General features: G+C 42.0%; 1 protein-coding gene across 2 annotated transcripts in view; it reads left to right on the forward strand.

Annotated features, from left to right (window-relative positions):
- The first annotated feature begins 14,205 nt into the window (after positions 1-14,205).
- mkln1 (muskelin 1, intracellular mediator containing kelch motifs) overlaps positions 14,206-14,804 on the forward strand; it is a 54,088-nt gene continuing 53,489 nt past the window's right edge. For both annotated transcript variants that reach the window (XM_058625849.1, XM_058625850.1), the window contains exon 1: positions 14,206-14,328. In XM_058625849.1, coding sequence (XP_058481832.1) covers positions 14,249-14,328 — 80 coding nt within the window. In that variant the 5' untranslated portion in view covers positions 14,206-14,248. The remainder of the gene's footprint in view (positions 14,329-14,804) is intronic.

Genomic DNA, 14,804 nt, shown 5'->3' on the forward strand with positions numbered 1-14,804 from the left:
AAACATAAAAAAAAAAAAAAAAAAACTAAAAAAAAACTGACCTGAACAGCACAAACCGTTAAAACATTCTGAAGAATTCCACTCAATGTACAATGTATAATGATCTTGAAAAGACACAAGTGCAAACTGACAGTCATGGCTGACTGCCTAGACTAGAAGCTTGTTTTTGAGAGTCATGAATTTGGGGGTTGGCTTTGGGCACAGTGTGTCAAGTCCCACAAAAAGTCTTTGAAACACCTCAAATGTTTTGGAAAGTTTGGATGGATACTCAAGATTAATTGCATACGTCAACCCCAGGAGTAGGCAGCATGCTTTGGTCAGGTTTCCAAGATGAGTAAGGACTGGTATTCCTTCAATGATGATTCCTACTGCATTTGGCTCACGACAGATGTAGATGCTCATATTCTTCATTTTCAGGTCCTCATGAACAGTGGTCCCTTTAAGATACAAAAACAGTAATTAAAAAAAAAAAAAAAAAAAAACACAATCTCATTTTATAATTAATACAAGTTGTGTGATTTAATTCAGATGATTACTTTTGTGAAGACCATTTTGAAAACTTTTGAATTCTAATTTGAGATCTTGTACATTAAACTTGACAATATAATAGATGCATTTCCAGCAACATGCTTTTTATTAGCATTTTCAATTTGCATATAAAAAACCTGAATCGAACCACTAGAAATTAAAACAAAAACAAACAGCTCCACCTCCACCTGACAACTGCTGGTTCAGTCAGTTCACATAAAAGTCAACCCAATTTAAGCTTGTACATGAGATTGATCCAAACCTGCTTTTAAACAATACTTACACAGTAGTCAGAGATTAGCTCCTGTCCACTCGCTCCCATGTACTCTATGAGGCATCTCAGAGTCACATCTCTCTTCTTCACTGCAGAGACACTTGGGTCCTAGAGTTAATAGAAGAATAATAAATAAATACATTTTGTTGGCAATTTCACTTCAAATCTGTGATACCATTATTCCTTTAGGGCATGATTAGTCAGTTTTAACATTTTAAACCACTTTTAACCTACCTGTATCAGTTCCATCAACAAGTTCTTGATGCGCTGACCAGTCACTCCTCCTTTTGCACTGAAGAGCTCCAGGAGCTTTGGAGTGTACCTGTCCAGCTGGGACATAAATGTTGATTCCAGTGGAATAGCAGTGCACCTTCGGAACTCTTCATTAATCTGTAAGTGACGAGACGGATCAGCGAGGACTCAGAGGCCTTTTAATTGTCTTTATTGGCACTCTTAAACAAAACACAAGGCAAATCCTCTTTACTGAGGGAAAACAAAGCGTGGCTATGAAAAACTATAACCAATGGGGAGCGCAACGCTCTTCAAAAGAAACGTTGCGGAACTATAAACGCGGAAACAAAAAATCACTCCGAAGAGGAAACAAACTCAGACTATCATGTAAAACTTAAACAGAAAACTCTCCAAACGGAGGAAAAACAAGGCTCTAAGCACTTCAAAACGAAAACAAACTCAAAGCACAATCCTACTGATTGGCGATCTTTAACTAACTAAGAACGAGGTCAAAAACAAAACGCAATCTACAGTTAGGCCCAGAAATATTTGGACAGTGACACAATCTTCATGATTTAGGCTCTGCATGCCACCACATTGGATTTGAAATGGAACAACTACAACGGAATTGAAGTGCAGACTTTAAGGTTTAATTCAAGGGGTTGAACAAAAATATATGATTAAACATGTAGGAATTGTAGCTATTTTTATAAAACGCTCCTCATTTCAGGGGCTCAAAAGTAATTGGACAAATAAACATAACCCTAAGTAAAATGTTACTTTTCAGTATTTTGTTGAGAATCCTTTGCAGGCAATGACTACCTTAAGCCTGGAACCCATGGACATCACCAAACGCTGGGTTTCCTCCTTTGTGATGCTTTGCCAGGCCTTTACTGCAGCTGTCTTCAGTGGTTGCTTGTTTGTGGGTCTTTCTGCCTTAAGTTTTGTCTTGAGCAAGTGAAATGCATGCTCGATTGGGTTGAGATTTGGTGATTCACTAGGCCATTGAAGAATATTACACTTCTTTGCTTTAAAAAACTCCTTGGTTGCTCTTGCAGTATGTTTTGGATCATTGTCCATCTGTACTGTGAAGCGCCGTCCGATCAACTTTGCTGCATTTGGCTGAATCTGAGCAGAAAGTATATCCCGATACACTTCAGAATTCATCCGGCTGCTTCTGTATTTTGTCACATCATCAATAAACACATTGGAAGCCATGCATGCTCATGCCATCACACTGCCTCGACCATGTTTTACAGAAGATGTGGTGTGCTTTGGATCATGAGCTGTTCCAATTCTTCTCCAAACTTTCTTCTTCCCATCATTCTGGTACAGGTTGATCTTAGTCTCATCTGTCCAAAGAATGCTGTTCTAGAACTGGGCTGGCTTCTTCAGGTGTTTTTTGGCAAAGTCATTTCTGGCCTTTCTATTTTTGAGGCTGATTAATGGTTTGCACCTTGTGGTGAATCCTTTGTATTTACTCTCATGAAGTCTTCTCTTTATGGTAGACTTGGATAATGATACACCTACTTCCTGAAGTGTGTTCTTCACTTGAGTGGATGTTGTGAAGGGGTTTTTCTTCACCATGGAAATGATTCTGCGATCATCCACCACTGTTATCTTCCGTGGACGTCCAGGCCTTTTTGAGTTCCCAAGCTCACCAGTGCACTCTTTTTTTCTCAGAATGTACCAAACAGATGATTTGGCCACTCCTAACATTTCTGCTATCTCTCTGATGGATTTCTTATTCTTTTTTCAGCCTCAGGATGGTCTGTTTCATCTCCATTGAGAGCTCCTTTGACTGCATGTTGTGTGTTCACAGCAACAGCTTCCAAATGCAAACACCACACCTGGAATCAACTCCAGACCTTTTAACTGCTTAATTGATGACAGGTTAACGATCGAATAGCCCATGCAGCCATGTTATTTTTTTTTGCAGCCTTCTGAGTCAATTGTCCAATTACTTTTGGTCCCTTGAAAAAGAGGTGGCTACGTATTAAAGAGCTGTAATTCCTAAACCCTTGCTCCGATTTGGAATAATAATATGTGAATACTCTCAAATTACAGCTGAGAGTCTGCTCTATAACCCCATATGGTTTATATATTTGTATCCTGAATATGTTTTCGTAAACAGCTAAAATAACAAAACTTGTGTCGCTGTCCAAATATTTCTGGGCCTAACTGTAAACGATTGGATCTACTCAGTCTTACTTATAAAACGTAAGTCACAATCCTAGGGATTGGAGTTCCTAAAAGGCTGTAAAAATTAACAAACAGAAATCTCTCCCAAGGAGGAAAACAAAAGGGGCTATAAATCTTAACTAAGTATCAGCTAACAGGCTATGATAAGAAAACTTACAAAGGAAAGCGTCTCTCACAAAGAGGATCAAAAACTTGTGGAATCTGTGGCTGTGACGAGGAGCTCTGGTGATCAGGCATGGAGCGAAAAACACACTGGCACTGGAACAGGGGAACAGAGAGTTTTTAAAGTCCACATGGCTTGATTGTCAGCAGGTGTGTGTAATCAGGGCCGGCAGGCCGGCAGAGGAGGGGGCGGGGCAAACTGCCGGAGTGACAGTAAGACAGCAAATGTTGACTGTTACTTAAGATATTAAGGGCTTTAGTATATGTTGTCAGGCAAAAAGTCTAGTATGTCATGTCCAAGTCACACTGGAAACTTGGTCAGGCAAAATAGAATGATAAATCATTTACCTGGAATGGTTCGAAGAGGGCAGGCCATCTTTCCTTAAATTCTGCCACTCCAGGAGACTTGGCAACCACTTCCTGTCTTCTCCAACTGTATGTTCTGGCCATCGTATCATTTATGCTCCTTGTACAGTCCTTTCTCTGACAGGCTGCAATTAGGTCAAGTCTCAGATTCTCAAGGCTGTCATCTGTTTCACCATGTGGGTGTGAGGGCAGGTAATTCACCTCTGCCCTCTTTGGTTTCTTGACATTTTTAGCAGGTCTTCGCTCATCCTCTGACTTGTGACTCAGTGAGTTTACCAGGAGTTCAGGGCTTCCCAGTGCTTTCCGTTTGGTCCGATAGTTTCCACATTTGTACTTGCTGCCACCCGTAAGTTCCATTAAAGGATCCAGGCTCCTTCAAGCAGGGATGCTTCTCTACTAGTGCCTGTGCCACCTCAGATCTCTGGGCATCATTTGGATAAGCTGTGTAGGAAAACATGGCCTCAGCCAGGTGCTCTAGATGTCTGATTTGATACGTGGTGATGTCATTGGGGTGCCATCTCTTAAAAAAATCTAATTTCCTTGTCTCAACGCAAGTTCAGTGTTGTGTGAGAAAGTTGGAATGGGAAACACAGCAGGCCATGGGCTCTGCCTTTATAGAGGGGGAGGGACTCAGAATCACAGTATCTAGTGAGTCCCCAGAGCTGACATCAGAAGTATCAGGGGTGCTTTCTTGGGGAACAAGTGTCAGCGTTAAGTGTAGGGGTACATACACAACCTTAAGTGTGTCTTTATCTTTCAGTCCATTTGTAGAGGTCAGGGTGAAGAAGTCATCAAATTCTTCATCTTTGTATTGAAGACTTATATCTGTGGCGATGGAAAAACTTTCTTTGACAGCTGTAACCAACTCGTCCACAGTTGAAGGTATTCCAGTGCTGAGAGTTAGTTTCTTGACTTCATGATCAATCAGGACCCGGAATCTCACAGTTTGCTCCATTTCTAGGAAGACAGAAGATGGAGAGGTTTATACAATGATACTCAACACTGGAGACAGATGTGGCGCTTTAATGTCACCATTTGCTTTCCTGCAACAATATAGGCTGACAGTGGACATACATCACATGCTCAACAAGAGTTATCTGGTTCATCTTCTCCAGATAATGTCCACGATAGTGTTCATCATACCAGGCTTTCTGTGTTCTCACGATAAAATGCACTCTTTCCCCAACAAGTGCAATCTGAACAATCTCTGCAAAAAAAAGAAGACCTGCAGTAGAACCATAGGCCACAATCATGCCTTTTGAGTACCTCGTTCCCTGATAGGTGACTGTGTCAGCCAGCTGAACTTGAGACTGAGAAGGAGATAGATGCCTAATTGACTCCTGAATATCTACATGCAAGACATCTCCTGGAACTGCTGTTACTCTTACAACACTGAGAGCAGGCAAAACTGTTGTGGAATGCAGGTGGTGGCTTATCATAAGCTGGTGCTTTTTAGCCAGGGACATGAGTATGTTCTTAAAGTTGCCAGTATGCCTTACAATCCTTTTGAACTGGCTATGTTTTGCTTCAAACCGCATCGTGGTGCTTTGGGATCAAGTTTTCATTAGGGAATACTTCCTGGAATCTGTGTCGGTGTTCAGAAATTTTTGAGTCAAGATATGCAATGCTTTCCTCATTATGGACTGGAGCAACAACAAGCTCAATAATGTCTTTTAAAGACATGAGCAGAAGCCAGGGTAGATCATTTAAAGGTATTCTATGTCCAATAATGAATGGCAACAGTCGTATGAGGGCCCAATTTTCATGTGCGTTTCCTCCAATCCTTTTTTTTGAGGAGAAGGTTGCAGGCACTGGCTGAGGACAGTTAGTCTTGTCAGCCCATTTATATGGAAACTGTGAGATAGCACTGTTAAGTTCACTAAATGTGAAATATTTCTTAGAAATGAAAACACTGAAGCACAGACCCAGTTCCAAGGGAACAATCCCTTCAAAAATGTCATGTAATATGTCAGGTGGGTAGCCAGTGACACAGTGGAAGTGGCTCAGATTTTCAGTCAATGGGCAAGCCTTTTTTACACCAAAACAGTGTGTCAAAGCAGGGTTTTCTTTGACGGTCAATAGATGAGCAGCATGTGCTTCTTGGGTGCGAGCAGGAAATACACAAGACCTCACCTCCTTTCTTAGAAATTCTGATCGTTGTCCAAGACAAAATCTGCAAATGAATGGTCCAGAAAAATGTTCCACTAGTCCACAAATTGAGTGTGCCCCAAGATTGTCAGCAGCTACACAAAACACACTTCCTTTGACATTTTGTCCAACAGAGGAAATGTAGATGCCATCACGCTCCAAGACAGCAATGTCTTTTAACAAAGGGGCAAGCACTTCATCATAGCCAAATCTTTTGATGTCAACTGCTTTACATAAAAGAGCCAAGTATACAGAGCTGAGAGTGGATCGAGATGAGTGTGGAAGGTTGCCAAACACCCAGTATACAGCTGTAATCTTGTGCTTCTTTCTTGATGTTCCGAGCGGATTGCAAATTTCGAAATCATCAACGTACAGTACAAGTGTAATTCTTAGTTCTTCAGAATAAAAAGAATTCTCTTTATAGATTGTACCATCTCGATATGATTCATATTTAGTAGATGACTTGTTCTGTTCTTTACTTAGAACTTTTTCTCTAAGATTTTCTTTATCCAAAATCTGAATCAAGGATTGAAGAATTGGGATATATTGGAAGCTTCTCTTCTTATTTGGTTCAAAGACGTACTCAACAGGTTCAACAACTTAAAATTTTTCTTTATAATACTGTCGTCTCTTGAACGATGAGGACAGAGAACCAACACTACTGAGTGCTGCGCTTAGGGGATTGGATTTGTACAATTCTTCCACCAAAGATGTAACAAAAGTGTCATCAAGGGTTTGGTTATTTTTCTTAAAATGTGAAACAATAACACTTTTAACTAAAGAAATGGGGGCAGAACTTGCTATAAAGTGAAGCTCATCAACCAATTCATCTATGCACCGAACTGAAACATTATGAACACTCTCTAATTTCAACAAGAGGGACGCTATATACTCTACAACGACATTGCTTCCATCTTCCTCTTCGTAGTGTGCATTAGTGTGACTATCTTCATAATTACCACTGTTGTCACCACCCTCTTCAGAGGCTTCAAAATCAAGTACTTCCTCTGGTAACTCAGAGATAACCCCTGGTTTGAAATCTTGTGACGTATGTGGAGTATGCTTCCTGTGTTTGTGCGTTGCAAATGTCCCATACACATTAGTTTGGTGATCGCAACCTTCAAAGACACATTTCACAGTCTCATTATTCTTGAGATGATGACCTATGTGTTCAAAAAAATCCTTTTCATTAGGAAATCCAGGTTTTTTACACAGAGGGCAGGTGAATGAAGGACTTACTTGAGGTGAGTTGAGGAATTTGACTTCTGGATGGTATCTTGACAGATGAGAGCGGAGAGAACTCCAGCATTTAAAAGAGCATGGGCAACCTAAATAAATACCTTAACATAAATACCTTGTGTGTGTGTATGTATTCATTGCACCATTCTGTTCTGTTTAATGTTATTTGAAGCCCATGGTTATAATTATTAATAAATATGCAGTGTCATAATAACTACATCTCTGACGTTTATAACAAATCAAACCGTTTGAAAATCGATAGAAAATTGAGCAAGTTATGGTTATTTAAAAAGTCCATGTACCACTACAACACATGTTATGGGTGAGAGGGCTGACTGTGGCAAAATGGCCGCCCTGTGCGGACGTTCGACACTCCGCCGTAAGACATCTAGCCTTTATATATATATCTATGGTTGTAACTCCCTGTATTACAGTAGACTGATACGCTGTACTGCTTTATTGTGAAAGGGTTACGGTACGTACATGACATGACGTCACCACGCTCCTAGTGAGGGCCAGTTGTTGTTCTGTGTTAGCCATGATGATGAGAGGGCGGCACATCGGTCCGCACTTCACCGTGAAATAAAGTCCAGTATGTTCTAATTATCCTCCACACACACACTGCAGTAAATAACCCCCTTGACAAGGACAATGGCAGAAAGTACTGAAGGTTAAAAAACCACACCACATTCAGCGCCACCAAATGATTATCCCTCTCCTGCCAGTACCTTCGTGTATGTGTGTGTGGCAGCCTACACTGCCAAATACGACGTCGAAGCGCCAATAGTTTTTTTGTACAAGTCACTATATATTTAACATATTAAACTACCACGCAAAGAAAACGCTAATTATAAACTGCACAGGTCTAAACAGTGTTTGATTGAAGTTAATGAGCTATTAGAGGTAAGAGAAAATTCGAAATGGCGATTGGCGACAGGATATAACGTTAGGAAACAGAGCCATGCTTTTGCAAATTGCAAAATTTAAAAAAATCTGACTTTTAACAATATGAATTGTTACTTACATGAGTTCGGTAAAGTGTTTTCCTTAGGCTCCGCGAAAAAACGTGTCTTCAAATCCTGGAACACTGGCCAGTGAAGCATGCATGCCCGGGCTTGTTCATCCGTTGCTGCAGGTGGGCGGGTCATGACGTTTTACGTCTGATATAAACGTTTAAACTGAGTTTTGATAAATCAATTTATGTTGAAGTCCGATAAAATTAATTTTATCACATAAAAAAAGTGAGTTACTACTAAAGATAACTCAAAAAACTAAAACTGAAAAATAAATTGATTTATTGGAATAAATATACTTTTAAAAAATAAAGTAAAATGGACAATACCACTGAAAGACTTCTTACAGTGTATCTTGAATGGCCTGAACTGCCATATCAAATGTGACATTGACATGAAAATAGGGTGAGTTTTGTTTACCATTGTTTTTATTGTAATTGCAGGTGAGTTCCGAATTCAAGAAAAAAGAAACTGTTCAACCTGTACCTCTGTCATATTTTTCAACTTCACTGAAAACCTGACCTGAAGAGGTAAATTTACATAAGAAACTGTATGAGCTTGCTTCTGTTTGAAATTGTACACATTGTAACACTCTCAAGTGACGAGGAGACGTGTTCTCTCTTTCGCCGTTCCCGGCTAGATTTATTGCTTCTTCCGGCGCTGAACCAACGTAAACACACTGGATGGGGCGTGCTCTTAAACGTAGCTACGCTACACTACCCCCTCCCAACTAAACCCCTCGCCCAGAGGGAGCGGGTGGTGCGGGTCTTATGAATTCCCAGGCGCTCGCACATCGCGGCGAAAACCCTGGACTCAAAGTTACGACCTTGGTCACTATGTAGTGATTCGGGCACCCCAAAACGACAGAACATGCCCTCAACCAGCGCGTCCGCGACTGTCTCCGCCTACATATCAGCAATGGGGTACGCTTCCGGCCATTTGCTAAAATAATCCATGGCCGTCAGGATGTAACGGTTGCCCCTGTCAGTGATGGGTAACGGGCCCATGATGTCCACCGCCACTCATTCCAAAGGGGCTCCCACACGGAGCTGCTTGAGCGGGGCTTGTGAACGCCCAGTGGGGCCCTTGCGGGCCGTACACGCGTCGCACCTCCGGGAAAAAATCCGCCACATCCCTCTGATAGTTACCCCAGTAAAAACCTTGTCGGAGACGACGCAGGGTCTTGGTGGCTCCAAAGTGCCCTGACCCCCAGGCACCATGCATGGCCTCCAACACAGCCCCCTGCCTGCTCCGCGGAACCACCAACTGCCACGTCCTGCCTCCCCCCGGTGCCACCCAGGCCCACTGCAGCAACCCCTGGCGCAACCTCAACTCCCCAAACTTGGCCCAGAGCCCTTTGGTGCTCCGGGACAGTGCCCCCACGTCCTCCCATGGTGGACGCTCCTGAGCCTGAACTACGAAAGGCAGCCCGCACAGGTAGTACTTAAAATGTCTCACAGACCGCAGCACGGCCAACAGCTCACGACGTGTGACGCAGTAATTGCGCTCTGGCTTCTCAAACGCCTTGCTAAAGTAGGCCACCACCCTCTCACCCTCAGGCCACACCTGAGAAAGTACACCCCCACCCCCACCTCCTCACTGCTCGCATCGGTGTCGAGGACAAAAGCTAGCAAGGGGCTGGGCGGCGCCAGCACTGGGGCCTAACACAATGCGCGCTGCAGATGCTGAAAAGCCGCCTGACACTCCTCTGTCCAGCCATAGGACCGGTCCTTCTCCAACAGCTGGTGTAGGGGCGCTGCAATGGTGGCGAAAAACCCTGCACGAACCTCCTGTAATACGAGGCCAGCCCAATGAAACTTTTTAGCTGCCTCCGATTTGCAGGAGTAGGCCAGCTCCGCACCATCACTACCTTGTCAGCCATGGTGATGATCCCCTCCCCAGTCACCCTGTGCCCCGAGAATGAAACCTCCCTCTTCATAAAATGGCACTTATCAGGGTGCTACTTCAAGCCTGCAGCCCGGATCCTTTCCAGGACTCGTCTGAGGGCCTCCAACGCAGACTCAAAGGAGCCCCCATATGCCAAAATGTCGTCCAGGTACACTAGACACTGTTCCCGGGGAACATCAGCCAGCACTTTATCCATCAACCACGCAAAGGTGGCGGGTGCATTGCACAGCCCGAAGCACATCACCTTAAACTGCCACAACCCTCGGCCGGTGCAGAACACAGTTTTTGGACGGGACTCTGGTGCAAGCGGAACCTGATAGTACCCACTGCGGAGATCCAGAGAGGAGAACCATACAGACCCTGAAATGAGATCCAGGGACTCGTCAATGCGTGGAAGGGGGTACGAGTCCTTGATTGTCACCTTATTAAGAGGCCTGTAATCAACGCAGAGTCTCCACCCCCCAGTCTTCTTCGGCACCATAACCACCCCCGGTTATCCGTTAGAATTTTTAAAAAGATTTAAATCTAAATTGGCCCCACTGTTGCACTCTGTATATATGGAATCATTGGAAAATGGCTTTCTTCCTTCTACTTTAAAACAAGCTTCCATAAGTCTGCTTTTGAAAAAAGATAAAGATCCATATCTCTGCAGTTCTTACAGACCTATCGCGCTGATAAATGTTGATGCTAAGATCCTTGCTAAGGCTCTTGCCCGCCGTCTAGAAAATGTTCTCCCATACATAATTTCAGAGAAGCAAACTGGATTTATAAAGGGATGTCAGCTTTTTTACAATGTGCGCACTTTGTTAAACATCATTTATTCCAAAACTACCACTTCAACCCCTGAAGTAGCTATTTCTATTGATGCTGAGAAGGCATTCGATAGGGTTGAATGGGACTACCTGCTTCCTGTACTGCGTAAATTTGAGTTTGGCAATGGTTTTATCTCATGGATACAGCTTCTTTACACATCCCCACAGGCCAGTATGGCCACCAATGGCATTCAGTCCAGATATTTTACTCTGCCTCGTGGCACTCAGCAAGGGTGTCCTTTATCTCCCTTACTTTTTGCTCTCGCTATAGAGCCTTTGTCATTACATTTGAGGTCTTCCTCTATTTTTACTGGGATATCCAGATTAGGAATGGAATTCAAATTATCCCTTTATGCTGATGATTTGCTGTTATATGTCTCTGACCCTGGCCGATCATTACCAGCAATTTTATCCTTTCTACATAAATTTGGGTCTTTTTCTGGCTTTAAGGTTAATACTGCTAAAAGTGACTGTTATCCTGTTAATGCCTCAGCAATACAACTGGATCAAGCTGACGTCCCTTTCAGATTGAGCCCCTCTGGCTTTAGGTATCTAGGGATCAATGTAACTAGATCATTAACCACTCTTTCGTCTGCTAACTTCGGCCCATTAATGGTTAAAATTAAATCTGACCTGCAAAGATGGAAAAGTTTGCCATAGAGGTCTCTTCCATCCTTATCTCTCGATTGACGGATTTGTTTGTGTTAGTTTATTTATTTACTTTTCATTTTCTCCTTTTGTTTTTTATAAAAAATGTATAAGTTTTGTTTGGATTTTGTTCACCTTGAAAGAGGAAAAAAACAAAACAATAAAGTAATATGGTTCTTTTACTGCTCCTTTGTGATGTACATTACATTATAAGTCAATCATCATCTACCGCTTTATCCTCCGCCAGAGGGTCGCGGGGGGTGCTGTGCCAATCTCAGCTACATCGGGCGATAGGCGGGGTACACCCTGGACAGTTCGCCAGTCCATCACAGGGCCACACACAGATAGAGACAAACAATCATTCACTCTCACACTCACTCCTATGGTCAATTTAGAGTGTCCAATTTACCTATCCCCACATAGCATGTTTTCGACTGTGGGAGGAAGCCGGAGAACCCGGAGAGAACCCACGCACACACGGGGAGAACATGCAAACTCCATGCAGAAAGGTCCTTGTTCCAACCAGGGCTAGAACCTGGGTCTTCTCGCTGCAAGGCGAGAGTGCTAACCACTACTCCACCGTGTGAACCCCCTAAAATAAGGTGAAATGGGAAAAATAATTGGGAACTGTAATTACGCCTGAAGACTGGACAAATGTAATTAATACACAAATCACCACTACAGCCTCACAACTGTGCAGAGATTTTTCCTGGAAAAATCGGATCCAATTTTTCACAACACCAAAGCAAACGTCTTACTAGACGGGATTACAACCTGCATGCTGGAGAGGATGTGGACACAGTATGGCAGATCATATACATATTCTGGAGCTGTCCCACTCTTAACCCTTCTGGCAAGGAGTTCAAAATACTACCAGTAACATCTTGCAGCATAATTTTAATTTCACCTGTTTATCATTCTACCTGGGCAACATGGACACAGAATTACCAAAAAAGGACAGATACCTCCTAAAAATCTTCATGGCTGCCAGTAAAAAAGCCGTAACAAGAAGATGGCTCAACACCGAACCTCCCACAGTTAATCAGTGGGAGGCCATAATTGAAGACATTCAAACAATGGAACTACTGACTTTTAGCCTCAGATTACAAAGGGACAAATGTAATGCCCTCTGGGAAAAATGGAACATCTATCTCACAAGAAGGGGTGATAATCAGTCTTAAAGATTTTTGGTAAAAAAAGTGATTGCTGTAAGTGTGTGACATGTGACATACTTGCAACCCCATGGTTTGATTACGTTTTGTTTCTTTTAATGTGTTCATATATATGTGTGCAACTGTGTACGTTTGAATATCTTCTTGACTATTAACATGTGTATACGTGTGTTCAGGTGCACAGACATATCTACGCATACACCATTTGTTTTTGCTGTCTCCTTTGTACCAATAAGGGATAGCATGATATGCATAATATGGATAGCATTTGAATTATCTTGTCTCATCACTCTGTACCCATACCTACGTTTACTCATTATACTGATGCTACCCTTGTTTTGCACAAGAACATTTGGAAAAAAAAGTAAAAAGAAAAAAGAAAAAAAAAGAACTTTAAATATCTGTGAATTGTGACTTGTCATGTAACAATAAGAATGTAAGAATGTGAAGCATTTATTCTCCACCACTGTTTGTGTATACAGAGGATGCACGTTGTAGGTCTCTGCTATTTTATTCCTCTGCAAAACTGTTATCATGATGACAATTGCCTTAAAACATTACACTGTATTCACACAAAAGCATATTTGCATTGCTGTTGCAGGCCACCTTTTGTCCCTTATTTCTGGGACCACTTTTATAAGGACAGAGACAGAAACCCCAGCACAATGTTTCTCACCCCAGTGAAGGACAGAGAGATAAGACACCTGGTCAACAAATGCGTAGCAAAAACATCCACGGATGTAGATGACCTTGACATGAAGCTAATTAAGAAAGTAATAGATGGAATCGTTTCACCTCTAGCATACAGTATATCTGCAACCTGTCATTTCAGACAGGGACATTTCCCACCAAAATGAAAGTGGCAAAAGTAGTGCCATTGTTCAAGAAAGGGGACATACACAAATTTACTAATTACAGACCAGTTTCAATACTACCACAACTGTCAAAAAGTCTGGAGAAACTATTTAACAATAGGCTAGACAACTTCATTAACAAACACAATCTGCTATATATTGATTGGATCATTTTGTGACTCTGAGTGCCACCTGATGCTGAAACATGTTTTTGTCAAAATGTCATAAGAAAAAGAAAACAATTTTTTTTTAGTATGATGAAATTATGTATTGTACGATGAATGTATGTATTCTGTGGGTAATGGGGGCAGGACTAGATAAGCTTTTGTTTCTCCCGCTTTCCCTTTTCGGTTATGTGTATTGTGTGGACTACACTAAGATGATGTGTGATGATGAGTGATCTAACTGACATGACCGAAATAGATAGATAGATAGATAGATAGATAAATAAATAAATAAATAAATAAATAAATAAATAAATAAATAGATAGTGAGTTGGCAACCGTAGTGACAACGTGTCAGTACCACTTCCACACCGATGTGAGGCAGCAAATCACATAATGCGCCCTGTCTGCCAGAAAGCAAATGAGAAGAAAGGTTGGGGTGTTCTGTACCTTTAAGTTGGTGGTGGCTACCTCCGCCGTGATATGCGTGCGCAACGCCCTGTCTGCTTGTTATTCTCTTGAACAAGATGGCTGTCGTTCTCGAGAACGGTGTTCTGACATTCAGCGTCTATAAATGGAGCTCTTACTCCTCTACATATTTACCCGAGTAAGTTATGCACACTGTTATTTGTCAAGCGTGTCTGTTAGAGTGTGTAAGTAGAGAGGTCGTTTCTCTACACAATGAACCAATATTTGTTCCTGACGGGCCTATCTTTCTTATAATCTAAGCTAGCCCGCGTTAGCATTGTCAGCAGTTTAGGGTTTTTTGTTAGATATGGTTAGCTGGCTCTCAGTTGTGTATGCTGCTGGTTGTAGCGTTTGAGGTAGACCGTTGCTTTTGAACGATCGTAAATTCGATAAGGTCATGTTTAAAGGTATATGTGAAATCTCTAGGAAATAGACGGTTGTTTACATCCTTCGGTAGATAGGAGTGCGTTTCTTTTATAAAAGTAGTTCAGAATGCTCTATTCTCAATAGAGAATAGAGCATACTTTTATTTCATAATGTTAGAGGTTCCATCGTAAAGAACTTTCTATATCCAGTATGAGTAGTTGGCGAGGGTCCGATCATGGAGTACAATTT

The sequence above is a fragment of the Solea solea genome, chromosome 3, assembly GCF_958295425.1.
Source record: "Solea solea chromosome 3, fSolSol10.1, whole genome shotgun sequence".
NCBI classification, from domain to species: Eukaryota; Metazoa; Chordata; class Actinopteri; order Pleuronectiformes; family Soleidae; genus Solea; species Solea solea.